Source organism: Cornus florida, unplaced genomic scaffold (assembly GCF_030987335.1).
Source record: "Cornus florida cultivar Cherokee Brave unplaced genomic scaffold, ASM3098733v1 CherokeeBrave_3.0.0_Hap2_Chr05, whole genome shotgun sequence".
Taxonomy (NCBI): domain Eukaryota; kingdom Viridiplantae; phylum Streptophyta; class Magnoliopsida; order Cornales; family Cornaceae; genus Cornus; species Cornus florida.
The window spans coordinates 100629084-100646787 of NW_026775575.1; the positions used below are offsets into that span (position 1 = coordinate 100629084).

Genomic DNA, 17704 nt, shown 5'->3' on the forward strand with positions numbered 1-17704 from the left:
CCATCATTTTGACCTCTATCGGTACTTCAACAACATCGAACTCTGCTCCTTCGTAGCTAAGTGTCCGACATACATACATTCCCCTGCCAGGTGAAACGTGATGTAAATTGATATAGCAGCATACGGTACAAATCATTTCATATGCAAATTCTAAACCTCACAACCTTGCTTTCATGTCCATAGCAACAAGTTCTAGTGCTCCAACACCCCCTTTTTCTAGAGCAACTGCAAAAAAAAAAAAAATCCAGGTAAAATACACACAATTAGATAACTTTTGCACAAGAAACAAATGTATTTGAATTTGGGGGGAAAAAAGTATTTACGGTGACAAAAAGTAGAGATGGAATAAGATTTTTATGATCAAGCTAACCAAATCTAAGTTGAAGAATGTTGAAATATTTATATATTTCTATTGTTGAAATATATAAATATTTCTATATAATTGTGATGAAATATAAAAATTTATATATTTCAACAAAGAATGTACAGATTCATGATTAATCCGCAAGGAAAAGAAAAAATATGTAACCATAGGAAGCACATAATTTCTAAACCCAAAACTATAGATTGTAGCCTTCTACTGAAAACCCCAACAGAAATTGAGAAATTACGGTGTGCAGTTTAACTAATTACAGAACAGACGGGAAAATGGGAAAAGATAAAAAAGAAAGCAGCACATACAAATGTATTATTAGGAGAAAAGGAGCAATATCACAAATGGCACAAGATCCTTAAATTGGCGGCTTTGAGTGCAGTTCTAACATTGTTCTAAGTTCTACATGTTCACTCACAACAAATTTTAAGGTCATAAAAACGATGAAGATCCTTTTTCTAAAGAAGTTATCAACAATTAAGAAAAATATACAACTCAATTATTCAGGTGAAGATATGGCCAAACAGTATTCCGCTGATTCTATCATTTATGATCCTGAATTAACATTCACCGTGTTTCACAAAAATTAAGAAAATTAAAATGCTAACAGGTGTCACTTAGAGAGAGAGAGAGAGAGATTCACATTTCACTGTACTTAAGCAACCATACTAATTTTATTAACCTCCATAGTACCTTACCGGGACAAAAAAATACGTAACAATTCATTGCAGAATAAAGGGAAGGAAGAAATACTCTAACTAGAATTCGAAGCCAGAAAGATAAATTAGAAAGAAAAATAAAAAATAAAAAGAAGTCATTTTATAATTCCAGAATCCAGACAATATATATCGCACCTAAAAAATCACGGAAATCAATGAAACATGTTCCAGCTCCCCAAAGACCAAGCCGAACCATATAACCCATGTTGCGAGGTTCTGATGCACCAGTTGCGGAGCAATAAATAACACGAGCTTCAGGAAGTCGAGCCTGTTAAAAATTTGGAGTGAACAGTCAAGAGCACCCAATAGACCCATGCAAAGACATCTCACAACAGGAACTCACAAACTTGACTAGTTAAAATAATATGAAGCTAGGCAGCAATTGGCAATGAAGAGAAGAAAAACAAAAGCAATAAAAACCCTAATAAATTCCAAAACTAAAGTACTCAAGGTACCAATTTCCCTATATAAGACTCACCAGTTAATGCCCATCTGAGCCAAAAAAGACACTATACAAGCAACTAGCAACTCATATTTGCAAAAGAAAAGGTGGATCTTTTGGTGTACGCTCCATTACGACGGACAGCAATCACTGGGAAATTTTGGGATAATATATTTCGTCAAAAGATCAAAATAGAATGAATTACATATAGCTGGTGTGGCCCCAGAGGAAGATGGCATACAGAATCTCCCATCTTAACCAAATCTAGGAATACAGTTCCAACTCAAGTCAAGTTTGTAATAAATGAAAAGATGAACAATCAAGCAAAAACTGTATCACATGCACTAAGATTCACGTGTCACGTAAGGGTATGTCTATTAGCTGGATTTATTAATCCTCAAATATTATGGCACAGGTTGAATTGTAGTGGTTCCAAATATTTTTCTTAATAACTAAGGGCAAAAGGATGTGGTTACATAATAAAGTCCCTAATGCGAGTACTACTCTCTTAAGGAGAACATACCAGGAAAAGCATCCAATGGTAATTCTGGCATATTAGGAATATCTTCCACCCATCATACCAGTGTCGTGTCGGACATATCCCATGGCCATGTCCTACATGTATAATTCACAATAGAAAATGGGTGGAAGATATTCCTAAAAAAATAAATGCTTAACTGCCCAATAGAATAGCAAGCTAATAGCTCCACACTTGAAACTTTCAGAAATTTAAGGTGGATTATTAGAGATGTGTGGGGAGCTGGGATCCGGTTGTGGATAGATTTGAGAGGAAGTTGGCGGGTTGGAAAAAGTAGTACCTTTCCAAGGGGGGTCGGGTTACTCTGATTAAGAGCACCCTTTCTAGCCTTCCTACTTATTTCATCTCTCTGTTTCAGATTCCCTCTTCAGTGGCGGAGAGAATTGAGAGATTGCAGTGCAACTTTCTTTGGGGCGGGGGGGGGGGAAAGGAGAGGAGTTCAAGTATCATCTAGTTCGGTGGGATCAAGTGTGCCGACCAATTCGGTGTAGAGGCTTAGGGTTAAGGAGGTTGTTGCCTTTCAATAAGGCTCTCCTTGGTAAATGGCTCTAGAGGTTTGGGATTGAGAGGCATTGGCTTTGGAGGAGAGTTATCGCGAATAAGTTTGGGGAAAGCAGTGGTGGGTGGTGCTCTCTTGTGTTGCGTGGTCCAAGGGGGGTGGGGGTTTGGACTTACATTCGGAGGGGTTGGGATGATTTCTGCAAGCATGTTCGTTTTCGGATCAAGGATAGTAGGAGGATCAGTTTTTGGAAGGATCTTTGGTGTGGGGAGCTTCCTCTTGCTCTCGCTTTCCCACGGCTTTATAGGATTGCTTCTCACCGACAGGCCATGGTGGTTGACTGTTATCACTTTGATAACGGGAGACTGACTTGGGATATTCAGTTCAGGAGGCACTTTCAGGATTGGGAGATCGAGGATGTTTCTCGTTTTTTGGAGCTTCTGTATAGCCAGGTGATCACTTTTGGGGAGTCAAATTGTTGGTTCTGGGTTCCTAACTCACAGGGTCGTTTCGAGGTTAGGTCCTTTTTCAAGTGCCTTTCGATTGTTCCCGGAGACCCTTTCCCCTAGAAGTCTATTTGGCGTTCTAAGGCTCCCCTCAGGGTCACCTTTTTTGCTTGGACTTCCGTCCTGGGTAAGATTTTAACCCAGGATAATTTGAGGAAGAGGAATCAGGTGGTGTTCAATCATTGTTATATGTGCTTGTGTGATGAGAAGACAGTTGATCACCTCCTTTTACATCGCAGCATGGCCAGAGACCGCTGGGATTTGATGCTTGGATTATTTGGGGTCCATTGGGCTATGCCTTGTTCCTCGAGAGGGTTGATTGAGGCTTGGAGAGGCGTCTCTGTTGGGGCTCTCATTCAAAATGCTTGGAGGGCTACGCCTCTTTGTATTTGGTGGTGTATTTGGTTTATAGAGAAATAGGAGATATTTTGATGGAAAAAAGAAGTCTGTTTCTATACTTAAGTTCTCTATTATTTCTACTCTTTTTTGTTGGGTTTCAGGGAGAGATTATAGATCTACAGAGGAGATTATTGTTTTTTTGGCCTCTTTGAAGGTCTAAGGCACCCTTTCGCCCTTTTGTTTCTTTGGGCTCCGCTCCCCTTTTGAGCGTTTTTAATAAAATCTTACTTATAAAAAATAAAAAAAAAGGTGGATTATTAGATAGTGAAGAAAAGACTATTTTTGAATAAAAAAATAAAAAATCCCAAGCAAAAAGAGAATCTGTCCAACTAACAGCATCTCACAAAGACGCAAACCACATGACATACTTAAGAAGAATGACATGAGTTAATGCTGGCAAATTTCACCCATCCTTGCTAACCCACCCAATATAAATAGGTTTGAATTGTTATTTTTCAATGGCTTGTTGAGAATAGCCCCCTCCTTCCCCAAACACAACTAAACCAAAGCGAAACTATAAAAGCACCATTTGTGGAGGCCTATCTGCTGGCAACCCTTGATTGATATTATTAAAATAATCAATTAATAGTTTGTTACTTTTAAAATATAATTAAGTTGGGTTTAGGAGAAACTGCTCAGTGCAGTGGCATTTAGGACTACCAAGCATGAGAACATGGCTCTAGTACGAAGTAATAGTTTTGTGCAAATGATGCCAAAGGTTAGGTTTGTACCAAATCCATACCCTTCCAAGACCATTAACGAAGACTGCACTAGGTAATGACGTCTTTCTTTAGTCTTTTATCTTTCTTTTTTTTTCTTTTTCTTTTTTTTTTTGCCCCTGATAGATAGGTCAAATTTAAATTGCATTTCCCAAAATAATTGTAAATGTTCTGCATTATGTTCACTACATACTCAGTATGCACTAATGCACATGGTTCTCCAACTTCAAATTAAAATTCACTGCCTCTGGTCCATTCAAATCTGAATTCCACAATAAAATGATGTTGCACCAAAATCAACTTTTTCTTGACATGGTCCAGATATATTATATTATTTTAAGTACATATTTCCCAATCTGCGTATGTCTTCTCCCCTTATAAGTAACACACATGCACACATGTTCCAACAATAACCCTGCATCTCTCCCTTAAAGGGTGACAGGAGATACCACCCAAGTTTAACGACTAGTCACATCTTACCTGAATGTTTTTTGTCTATTGCAAAACTCCCTCTTGTTTTCCAGAACAAAACACACATTGAAGTTTTCATAATAATGTCTCTTTCAGTCATTTCTTCTGCCTCGGCGATTTTCCTCTTGTTCATACTGAACTAGAACCTTACGTTGGTTGGTTAATTCTTAACATATTAATGTAATGCTAGTCTTTTCTTGGTCACTCTCTGTGAAACCCAAAACTAAGGCTTTGCTTCCATGACAACTAAAAAGCCTCTTGTTCTAAAAACTAGCCTCTTGTCAATTGGTGCTACATGTGTCTTCGGGATGAGGAGACAATGGATCATCTTCTTTTACATTGCACCATGGCCAAGGATTGTTGGGACTTGATGCTTGTTTGTTCGGGTTCCATTGGGTTATGCCTCGCTCCTCTAGACAGATGGTTGAGGCTTGGAGAGGGTACTCTGTGGGGGCCCATATTCGTGATGCTTGGAGGGCTACGCCTCTGTGTGTGTGGTGGTGCATTTGGCTAGAGAGGAATAGAAGATATTTTGAGGGCAAGGAGAGGCCTACTTCTTTTCTTAAGTTTTATATTCTTTCCACTCTTTTTTATTGGGTTACGGGTAGAGATTATAGATCTTTTGAGGATTTTGTTGTTTTCTTGGCCTCATTGAAGGCTTAGAGGGCTGTTTTTTTGGGCCCTGTGTTTGTTCTCCTGGGATGCGTTCCCCTTTTGAACGCTTTCAATGCATTTCTTACTTATCAAAAAAAAAAAAAAGTCTGAATATACGTTTATTCTCAAATAGGATGAAACTAATAAGTTATTACAAAGAAAGAGAGAGAGCTGCTAGTTGGATGCATTTATATTTTCTTAATGCTTAATCCGATCAAGGGTACTTAAATAATCGCATTATGTGGCTTCGTTTAGTAGCTTATGGATTTAATTTGTTAGTTGTTGGGGTTATCTGTCTTACTGAGCCTTTGTGTATGACTTTCAATAGCTTTATTTATACCAATCTAACTAAAAAAAATTAAGTAGTTTCTAATCTTGTAGTCCTAATCCTGGTAGAAGTACAAAAAACCAAGCATCTTATTTATAAATATATACTCTTTCAACTCAATTGAGTGCAGTTTAAACTATTTTTCAGAAGATTCAAAGGTTTATATGATGCAACCTAACCTAGTAGGATGCCTAAAGGATTCTAAGTAAGAGTCCCAGAATATATTCTTCTCTACAACTTTGCACTAAGAATTTGTTGTTCCAACTGCAAATTATCCCTAATTTCTGTAACTTTTTCAACCCAAACTCCTGATTACATACCCTCCATTTCTTCTTCCAGACATCTACTTTAACATTCCAATTTTCAAATCTATAACAAATCACTGTCCAGAAATTCTAGGAAACATCTTCTTCACCGCTCCAGCAACTTATCACCATCAATAGAGCCAACCATCTTTTGAACCATAAACCAAAAATCTATCCATAACCTCAGCCTAGCATAAAACTAATTGTGGATAGAAGTATTCTGATTTCAGGAGTTCTCTCCTAAATAATACTTATTGTTCTCTACATGTTATCCAGGAATAAGCCAAATAACCTCTCCCAACACATGTAGACGGGATTGAAAATTCTCATATGGATGAAACTAACTGGAACGAGGATAAATTGATCAACTCTCTGTAAGCCTAAGCCTCATGCTCCTTCTTTTGGAGTTTAATGCTGAAGGATAAGAAACAGAGAAGATTCAGCTCTTCTCACATGCTGCTATGAAAGAACAACACCATGAGACATAATATCCAAACATTTATGCCTCCTTATATTTTAACAATTCTGGATACTTTTTTTATACATTTCCCTTAAGGCAACTGACCTTTGATCTCAGACAAGGCACTATAGTACCAAACAGCTCCAAAATCCTATGAACCTGGTGCAACCAATGATCATGGATTGCGTTAGTTTTAAGGGAGAAACTTTCAATTGATAGTTCCTTTTGCCCCTAAAAACCTTCAGAGATTGACCCCAGTTGAAAACTAACACCATGTCCTGGAGAGAAATCTCATCCCCACACACCATAAAAGGTCACAACAAGCTGCACCTTGCATCCACTATGACTTGCTTTGAACATACAAAAGTTGCAAGAAGTGAACTACCCAAGTCAAAGCAAATACTTCAATCAACCAAAAGAGAATCTATGCTGGGCATAAAAGCCATTCATCAGCCGATACCCCTCAAAGCATACACAGGATTTAATAATTCTAATTAGGAGTGTTACTAGCATTAAGACAGAGCAGGTGAAGTTACAAGCAGGTCCACCAAGGATAATCCACAATAGGAACTTTGTGAACTTCATATATCTCCTTTAAATCAGCAACATAGACAGGAGAATGAGCAAAGGATGATCCACTGTATGCAACAACAGTTTTCTAAAAATCTTTCCCAGAAAAACTGAAGGTCACCCCTCCCCTCAACAGAAAAAAGGTTCACAAGGAAATCAAATATGCATAAAACACAACAGAAAATTGACCAAAAGGAGAAGCAAAGCAGTGGGTACACAAGGATGGCCAGGTGTAATGGGTGGGCGCTTGCCCATTTACCCAGAAGCTTAAGATGTTGGATAGTGCTACATGCCCACCCATTCATACCCAATCACTCTCCCATCTAGATCCAATGTGGGACAAATCTCCCCTTGTAACATTCTCCCCCACCCGAACTCGCAACACCCTCGTTGCGGTCAAGACACCCTGTCTACTCGGGTGGCTCACCCGGACGCCGTCCAGACCAGGAGCTTGGCGTGGCACCGGACCAATGACTAAGTTTGGTTCCAATACCAATTGTAACGGGTGGGCACTTGCCCATTTACCCAAAAGCTTAAGTTCTTAAGTAGTGCTACATACCCACCCAATTGTACCCAATCACTCACTCTCCCATCCGGATCCGATGTGGGACAAATCTCCCCTTTTAACACCAGGATAGTAGCTGATGCCAGCAATACCAATGCAAACATTAGCAAAAGGACAACATACTCACTTTCAGCAGAATTTAAAACACACACACACCCCGGTTTGGAAGACAAATGGAAAATGATAGATAGATGGATGGATAGATAGAGGAGAATTGAAACAGCCAAGCCCATATACTATTTACTTGCAGAAGCAAAATTTAATGAGTACCCCTGGTGAATCTAAGATTAACAAGAAAGAACAATAAATGCACACTACATGTTTTGAGGACTTAGTTTGGATAACAAACCTGAATCTCCATGACTGCTTCGCCTGTTCTTGTCGGTTGACTTCCTGCTTCAGGTACCAAATTTTTGGCTTTGTGGCACTACAATGAAGCCATTAACCCTAAACAATAAGAGGTAGAGAAGATATTGCAATCCTGGCACAGTATTTGGATCAATTACACCATAATAACTGCTATTATGAAACTAAGATTTCGAGAAACAGTCACATTAGTAGATCTCTTCCTTAAGGAAAGAAAATGCAGTACCTCATCAAATATGACAAGACCATCAAATTCTGGTCCACACCATTGCACAAGCTGCTGCAAACGAGAACGACCTTTCTCCGAAGATGCTATAAGGCTGTTGTATGTCAAGAAAACAACTCCCTCCCTAACTCCAACAGACTTTGAATCAAGTTTAGAATAAGGCAGCTTGTTTAAAGCATGGACTGCAGACAAAAATTTGTTACAAGTCAACACAGCAGTGCCTTAAATTTAAACCAAATGGAATCAGAAAAACAGAAAAAAAATAAACAAATAAATGAATAGATTAATATTACACAAGCATTTCACAGAGTACACCATACCATGAATGAAAAGCATCAACTAGATATGTTTGAAGCAGTCCGTTAATTCCTTAAATTTGGCAAGAGAAAGATAAAACCTGAGAGGATCGCAATCCTTGCACCACACTTCACCTACTTCAGTGTGCATTTTTATATCTTACTTCCCATTCCCTCTCTGCTCCTCGCCTATCTGTATATATACACACATATCTATATGGAGAAAGCTAATATGTCCATTGTGAGGAGGACAACTGCCTCCATAAAAGTAGAATAAAATGTCTCAGTATAAATAAACAAGCCAAGCTCAAACAATCTACGGTTTGCTTTTGGCTAGCAAATATATTCAAGTGTTTTTTTATCAGGTTCATGAACATTAATTGTTTATTAGAGCTTATTTGGGTTTATAATCAATTTTTCTCCTTATATATCTTGATCTCGAGCTCCAACTTGAGAACAAGCTCTAGTTTGATCTTAAAATTGGCTAAATTAGCCAAAGGAGTCAAGCTCAAGCTTAACGGGCAGTATCCAAACTGATCTTGAACATCCCTAATCTGGGATCAAGCAGCTGTTTGATTGATCATGAATTGTATTCTCTTCACCAAAAGGTCAGGATCTTCCCGAAAAATGTCACTGTACAACGGCCACTGTGGGAGAGCTTTACTGCACAAATAGCCTTCCAAGAAAAGTCCTTCCAGTCACCACTCTAAAGCATGCAATACAAAGATCTCACCTCAAATTGAGCCTCTCAATCACCCCCACCTTACCCAAAGCTCATCTCACTCATCATTGGCCTGTACATAAAGAATGCCATGGAAGGCTATTAACTTGTCCAACTCACAATCCTTTAAAGACCCGTGAAAAGAGTATCACACACCCACACCAATTCACTGTCTGTGAAACTCATATAATCTGCAACCATAGCATAGCCGTCAACCACAATCCTAAATGAACACGAAATAGTTGACACAAGGAACCCTCACCATAACAGTGGTCAAGCCAAAATCTAACTAATATATATATATATATATATATATATATATATATATATATATATATATCTTCATTCATTATATGCTCTCCTCCACAAACAAAACCACCATTTCGCTCACAATTGGAACTAGTAACAAGTTCAACCCACACCAAACTAAAAATCAGTGCCCTCTTTTTCATAGAAAATGCATGTGACAATGCATCAGTTCATAACTATTACAAATCTCAATACAAACATTGGCATAGAGAGATATATATATATATATAGAGAGAGAGAGAGAGAGAGTTTCCTAGATTAACACAAAAATAGCTAATATTCAAGAGATAGAAGTCAAGTACGACAAAACTCCTAAAAATACATTAAAAAGACTTGTCTACCTTCAACACACATTGCGCCCACATCATCCAAGTCTCTCCTTGAATCAAACTTCAAGTCTGAACCAACAGAAATCCACCTGTGTAAAGATCATTAGAAGGAGAAAACCATTATAACACACAAATTTAGGACAAATCATTTCCTGGTGCTAATTCAGTTATCAGACCTTAATATAGCAATCAAATGAGGTATAGAACCATTAGAAATGTCTATCTGAGCAGATTGGATCAACAAAATTCTTACAATGCTTTCCTCCTCCCATGGTGCCAATTCTCCCATATTAACCCCGCAATTGTTCGTCCTTTGCCCACACCAGCTCCGTCTCCAATAAAAAATCCTGCCCTAGCACCATTCTGAAGATGCTGAAGGTGTCTCTGTCATGAAAACCAAATAGATGGAAAGTGATGAAGCACGCTCGGAATTAAAAACCATAAGTTGAGATCTAAATGAAACCTGACTAGCATAAACCAACGTCTCGATCTGCAAGCATGACAATGTTTTTGAACTTTCAAGTTCATCTTTGATCTTAAGGTCATAAGTTGGTTCAGGTGGTTGCACTGCAGATAAGGACGATGTCTCCACAATAGGATCGGGATGGGGAGGACCAATAGATAGTTTGGAAGGGCGCTGCATAAAAAATAAATAAATAAATAATGAAAGACAAGTCTGCAATACTAGTTTCCATTTGTCTAAACTGACAAGTCAAGCAAGAACACTAATCGCCAAAGTAGAATTTGAAATACAAATTTCCATAAAATAAGAGAAAAGAAAAGAAAAAAACACACACATAGTCTGTAAACGTTTCTCCCGCCATGCCACCCTCATCTTCTTCTCGTTCCACTTCAATGGCTACCTGGAATTGTTCAGTGTAGGAACAAGAACAAATGCATATTATAGAAAATTTGTCAATCGACTTGTTCCAATAATTTAAAGCATATAACAACACAAGTTCCAAGGCTATAAAGAAAGGTAATGTAGTTGTGCATAAGAATCTTTAAGAACTTCCTCTTCTGAAAAAATATAATATATTCGAATGAGGAAAGTGTCTTTGAGTTAATTAACAGCAAAAAATGTTTACAGACAAGAAAAGTATCTTGAGATGAAAAAATAAAAAATAAAAAAGAACTTCACATTAGCAGAAGCATCTGCAATATAAACACGTCTATCAGCATCAAATAAATTCGATTTCTAAAGAACACCAGAACTTAAGCCGTCAAATTTTTCACTTGACCTTGACTACAAAGACATAAACTGGTATTATCAAGACTGTCAGGATATATTCCCTTACAATTTAGATTTTTCAAGGAGCCCAATCATGTGATTAGAAAGAAGTTTGCAGTTAAACAAATTTCATGCACAGCTTTACAGAATATCCAATGCCTACAAGTATGAAGGTCAGGCTGGGGCCAGGAGAAAAGAAAAACCATCCTTAAGCAGTTCAAAGGTTAGAGGTAAATCCAATGCAAAGTAAAATATTGTTAAAACAATAAATATATAGAATTGAGGAGATAATAGAAAGGAGTAAACAACTAAATTGTTAAGAATAATCATATTATAGGTGCTTTTCTTTAATATTTTCTACAAGTAAATAAGACTAATTTTAAGGCATCAGAGGAGCTGCAACCCATGTACACGTGACATTATCAAAATGTTTATGTATTCCTATATAAAGTTAAAGAATTTAAACAGTCTAAAGAAAAAAAAATATATCCAAGGTAGGACTAAAAATTCCAGTCACTCGATCAAAAAACAAAAGCTCAAAAAAAGTTTTTGTTCTATGAATATGGCTTTCCTTGTTATCAATATGCCCATTAAGTGGACATGTGTGAGTGAGTATATTTACCCATCAAGTTATATATATATATATATATATATACCCCAATTAAAGCCTTAATAAAATTCTTTTACCTCAAATAGCCTAGTGTCCATCCATTTCATCCACACCTTCACCCAATCTATCAAAATCTTATACAGAGACCAAAAAATCCATTACATCCTCAACCTCCCAATATTAACATTTCTTCAAAGAGCTACATCCTGAACAACTCATTATCTAAAGCCATAACATAGACCTCCACAAAATTATCTTTATCCACCACCAATGATAATGTATTTAAAAAAAGTCCTCTAGGATCACATCGCAACACCATCATCATGCCAAAATCTCCCATAATAAGTACACATTTTTTTTAAAAATTAATTCCATCCTTTCCTCATATTCCATTCCATTATCCACCTCTACTACTACAAGAATAATTTCAATCATCCAGATCCCCCCCCCCCCCCCCCTCCAATGTGGCTCCTCGTGTTATTTTTATTTTATTGTTTATAATTTTTTAAAATCTTATAAAATGCCCCTCTAAATTTCTCCCATTCTAAAAATTTCTCCAACTCCTCCTTTTTTTTCTTTTATTTTTTTGCTTTTTCAAATTTCTTTGATCCCTTAAAAAAAATTGCAATTCCCTTCTTCAATCAAACCCTAATTTTCCTTTCAAAGTTCTCTCATTTTTCTTTTCTTTCTATTTTCTCCTTCTTCTTCTTTTGTTTTTTTTTTTTTTTTTCTTTTCTTAGAATTTTTTATTCTTGCACTCAAGTTGCAAGTGCAGTAAACTTTTTCTCTCTTCTTATTCTTTTTCTTTTTCTCTTGTTCTTCAAATTTTACTGCAAATTTTTTTTTGATAAGTAAATTGTATTAAAAGCGTTCAAAAGGGGAACGCGTCCCAAACTATACAAAGACAGAACGAAGCCTATGAACTCAAAGAGCTCATAAAATCAACAATATCCTCAAGAGAGGAGTAGTCTCTCCCCTGACCCCAACAAAACAAATTACAAATGATAGAAAATTTTAACACCCCAATGGAGGATTTCTTCCCCTCAAAAGATCTTCCATTACGCTCTCTCCAAAGGCTCCACCAAATACAAAAAGGGGTCACCCTCCAAAAAACTCTGGCCTGGGCCCCCACCCATTGGCCCCTCCACATATCTAACAACTCCCGAGAGGTCCGAGGCATGACCCAATGAATACCAAATTTATGCAAATTTACTGCAAATTTATGCACTTAATTTTCATATTTTACATTTTTGAATTTTTTTAACGCATATTTTATTGAATAATGACATAGAATTTGAATCTTGATTACTGCACTTCTATTTTTTGGTTTGCTGTTTTGTTACACAGTTAATTGCCATGTTAGTTTAAAAAACTAAAATAAAATAAAAAAATTGATCATGTTCAATACTTCCCCTGAAAGAAATTCCTAGCTCTGTCACTGAGCTCATCAATTTACAAATAAAGAAAATAGATTGGGACTTTGATTTGTAACCGTTGGAAATTGTGTCACGAATTCCTATTCTAATTAGGTTTCTATTCTAGAATTGTATTCTATTAGAAAATTTCTAGTCAAGTAAGTCTTGGGCTCTAAGAAATTGTAATCCTTGTCCAACAAGGAATTGGAATTGGAACTCTATAAATAGGTACCTAGGTTATGGGTTGAGACTTATGAGATTGAGAGAGATGTAGTCTCATGACTCATGAGTGAGTTGATGGATAGAGGTAATTTATGGGTTGGTAGAGTAGGGAAAACATAGCGAGGAGATGGGCTCGTGGAATGGTATTGGTGAAAAGACATGTATGCGGTGTTAGTACTCTATTGTTCTAATATCTCTACGAATCATAGTGGAATCTTTTCTCATCCATGGACGTAGCCCTGAGTTTGGGTAAAACATGTATATCTAGTGTTTGTGTGTGATTATTTTGTTGGCTTTTATTCTTGGTTCTTGGGAAATATTGTAAATCCATGGATGAGATAATTGATTTTTTGGACTCTTTGAGCATTTAGAGGCCCTATTTAGCCTTTTGTATTTTATGAAGGATGCATTCCCCTTTTGAACGCCTTTTAATACATCTTTACTTATCAAAAAAAAAAAAAAAAAAATTGTTTTGTTGGCTTTCATTGGATCCTTATTGTTCACGCGCTTCCGCTTACCCAACAAATTTGGTATCAGGGCCGAAAGTGAAGGAGATCCAGAAAACACAAGGAGTCTCAATGAGTGTTACAAAGAGTTTCAGTTGCAGGTGGAGTTAATTGGCTTGGTTACACGGCATGGAGCTCGAGTAGTCAAGGTGGAGCCTTGGAAGTTTGATTGATTGAGCAATGTATAGCGTGAACAATCAGAGTTTGGCAGTAGTATCGTCAAGATTGAAGCTGCAAAATAATTTTATTGATGAATGTTGTGGGAAGGGATGATTGGCTAGATGAAATTTGAGTCAAGGTGGAGATTGTTGGAATTTGCGTCTCAAATTCCTATTCTAATTAGATTTCTATTTTAGAATTGTATTATGTTAGGAAATTTCTTATCAAGTCTGTCTTGGGCTCTAAGAAATTGTAATCCTTATCTAACAAGGAATTAGCTTTGGAACTCTATAAATAGGAACCTAGGTTATGGGTTGAGACTTAAGAGATTGAGTGAGATGTCGTCTCATGGGGGAGTTGATGGGTAGAGGTAGTTTATGGGTTGGTAGAGTAAGGAAAACACCGAGGGTCACTAGTAGCGAGGAGATAGGCTCGTGGAGTAGTACATGATGAAAAAACATGTATGCGGTGTAGCTACTCTATTGTTGTAATATCTCTACGAATCATAGTGGAATCTTTTCTTATCCATGGACGTAGTTTGGGTGAACCATGTATATCTTGTGTTTGTGTGTGATTGTTTTGTTGGCTTTCATTGGATCCTCATTGTTCGCGTGCTTTCGCTGCCCCAACAGTAACCCTTATATAGACCTAGTACTTATGAATTCACTCGCTCTCCCTCGCTTCTCATGTAGTTGTGCTTGTTATATTTGTTTTGATAGGTGAGTTCATTAATCTTAAAAATGAAAAATAAATAAATATCACAAATGCAAACAATATATGTGAAGTTTGGAAAGCATGCATGTTCCTCATCAAAAGGAGAGCACAAGCAATTTGTTACATGGTAAAATGGAGGGGACATCCACCGAATAATACAAATTTATAATAGATTTTGTATTTCAGTATTTCACTAAACTCATCAAGTGCCATCTAATGAAGTATTATACTAAGTATTATACTTCCAATGAAGTATAATATTGTAGTTGGTCCATCTAAGTGCCACTAGTGCCACTTGTAATGAAGCATAATATTCGCCTCGACACCTACAACTTAAAGGGCCACCAATATACGTTCATAAATACAATTCCATGATCAATATACATTCATAAATACATTCATAAAGTGCCACTTGGATTTGCTGTCTTCTCACAAATTTATTCAAATATAGGTCATGGACTGCTAAAAAAAATTAGGAATGGCACCCACTAGTGAGAAAATAAGAGAAAGTAATCTAATATAATATGGACATATACAACGAGGACATATAGATGCACCAGTAACAAGAGGAAGGTTAATTCTCGTACAAGATAAAAGGCGGAGAGGACGACCAAAATTAATGTGGGATGAAGTAAATATAAAAGATTTTAAAATTTTAAATATTATAGTTGAAATGACATATAATATAAAAGAATGTAAAAGGAGAATTTATGTAGCCAACCCCATTCATATGGTATTAAGGCAAGGAAGATGATGACGACCGCTAAGAAAATGAATACTGATAGCATGAACAGAGTGCATTGTTGTGGAAAATCCCCCCTGATGAATGTCAGCCATTCAACATTTGAGAGAGAGAAAGAGATCCTAGGAATGACTAGCAATCTTCCTTAAGGAAAAATTGCTTTATTGAAAGCTACGGAAGCCAGATATTTTATTAATAGGAAAAGAACAAGAACCCTAAGAAGATTGCTGATATTCCTTCTCTTTTAAGGCAAAAGAATTTTATTCATACTGCCAATGTTCCTCTTGTTTGAAAGCAAAATAACTTTTTCATGTTCATAAATTAAATATACTGCCATGGAGACAATGAATGGTACAGCAGAGTTATTTGATTGAGAAAAAAGTCATTAGGTTTTCTGAACAGCAATGCTATACTTGAAGTCTAAAACACCAAGCATTTCTGAAATATAGCTGTATTTGGTTTTCACTTTATAAAGTGCTATACTTGAAGTCTAAAACACATAATTCAGCATACCCAGATAAAACCCACCTGGGTAGTGACTGAAACCAAAACTTTCAATGCATGATGACATCATACCACGCAATTTAGGTCAAATAATTAAGGATTTCCCCAACTTCATTAATTTGAATAGCATTTAAACCCATAGAGGTGGTGCTAGTAGCTAATATAGATTGAGTGAGTGAGTAATCAGAAGAAAACCTCGTTGACTTCTTCCGGAGGCGGCCGAGCAGTACCAGCAGGAGGAAGAGGGGGAGGGGGGAAGAAGTGCTTGAGCTTGGAAACATCCACGGCGAGGTCCACACGGCACTGAGGGCAAGCAAACCTCGAGAGGCCGTGAGGGACATTGAGGATGGCCTTGCAGTGAGCGCAGGGAAGCTGGATCTTGGAGGGATCAATGCCGTGAGCGGGCACGGTGGCGCTTGGGAGTGGGGGCCTTATCAACTCAGGCGGCAGCATCTGAGGCAATTGGCACGTAGGGCAGACGAATTCCATCGATCCGTGACTCACTGTTAAGATCATGCCGCAACCGGCGCACCGGACTTTGCATCCGCCACCGCCGCCACCTCCGGCCGGTGATTGTGGGGCCGGCGGAGGAGTAGGAGGCACCGAAGGCTGCCCCATTTTCTCAACTCACTGTGCCGTTTTTTTCCTGCAATATTTATTGGATGTGTATATATATGATTTTATACAATCGGAGTTTCGGATGAGAGAACTGATAGAGAGCGACGGTTGGATTTTAGAGCGGCAAAGAGCTGGTACGAGGTCTTCTTGGCGCTCTCTCTCTCTCTCCTCTTTACTTTCCTCCTCCCCGTATTCTTGCGAAAGGAATAACACGACTCCCTTGAGATGTGTTGGGTTGTATCCAATCATCTACTCCCAACTTTACATTCCTCAAGGGCACGTGCGAAGCGCGTGACACAACCAAACAGTAGTATTTTATTTGTAGTACTACAATAATGCTACTATTAGAAATTGTTACTTATTTGGGAATGAGATTCCCCCTATTTTTGTCATATAAAATAAATTGAGCCAATAATTGTCCTTTAAAAAAAAAATGCACAATTAAATGATTTTGTGATTTTTTTTATTAAAAATTTAACTAGAATGCAACATGAGAAAATAAAATGCAAGTAATGTTTGAAGATGAGTTTAACATTGTTGGGATTAATTCTTTCATTCGCATAACAAAAGTAAATCATATCAATTAATTCAAGCATTCACTATTTTCTCTTGTCGGTCACTCACTCGTAGGGGTGTAACTTGGGCGGGCTAGCCCAGCCCAACCCGAGTCCAGCCCATAAATTTTAAAATCTGGACATATAAATTCACAAGTTGGGTTTAAGTCAGTTTGAATTTTTTTAAAACCCAACCTTATTCAGTTTGGGCTGGGTTCAACCCGAATCCAACCCGAAAACCCAAATTAAACATTTCATAAAAAAAATTAAAAAAAATTTCCCCGATAAACACATATCACAAACCCTAACTTTCTCTCTCCTCATCCTTCGCTAACACTCTCTCTCATCATCTTTCTCTTCTCTTCGCTAACTCTCTCTCTCATCATCCTCTCTCTTCTTTCTATTTCTCTCTCTGCAGCCATTAATGGGCGAAACTTGAGAGTTGAGAGGGGGCGAAGCTTGAGAGTTAAGAGGGGCTTATTATTATTATTTTTTTCTCATTTCTTTCTTTCTCTTTCTTCTTTTTCTTTCTCTTTCTGTCTCTGCCGCCGTCCATGGGCGAAGCTTGAGAGTTGAGAGACAGTGGTTGAAGCTTGCGAACAGCGAACCCAAACTGGAACAGCGGGCGATGGAA

At 37.5% G+C, this 17704-nt stretch overlaps 1 protein-coding gene across 2 annotated transcripts in view; it reads right to left on the reverse strand.

The window, feature by feature from the left end:
* LOC132307993 (protein FORGETTER 1) overlaps positions 1-16734 on the reverse strand; it is a 32669-nt gene extending 15935 nt beyond the window's left edge. Inside the window, exons 1-10 of one of the 2 annotated variants that reach the window (XM_059805927.1) lie at positions 16094-16734; positions 10593-10658; positions 10259-10432; positions 10049-10179; positions 9808-9884; positions 8141-8322; positions 7898-7975; positions 1228-1360; positions 165-225; positions 2-83 (exon numbers count right to left, since the gene is read on the reverse strand). In XM_059805927.1, coding sequence (XP_059661910.1) covers positions 2-83; positions 165-225; positions 1228-1360; positions 7898-7975; positions 8141-8322; positions 9808-9884; positions 10049-10179; positions 10259-10432; positions 10593-10658; positions 16094-16516 — 1407 coding nt within the window. In that variant the 5' untranslated portion in view covers positions 16517-16734. Of the gene's footprint in view, position 1; positions 84-164; positions 226-1227; positions 1361-7897; positions 7976-8140; positions 8323-9807; positions 9885-9971; positions 10180-10258; positions 10433-10590; positions 10659-16093 lie in introns of those variants that run through there. The other variant, XM_059805928.1, reaches the window with a different exon arrangement.
* Between the last annotated feature and the right edge of the window lie 970 nt (positions 16735-17704).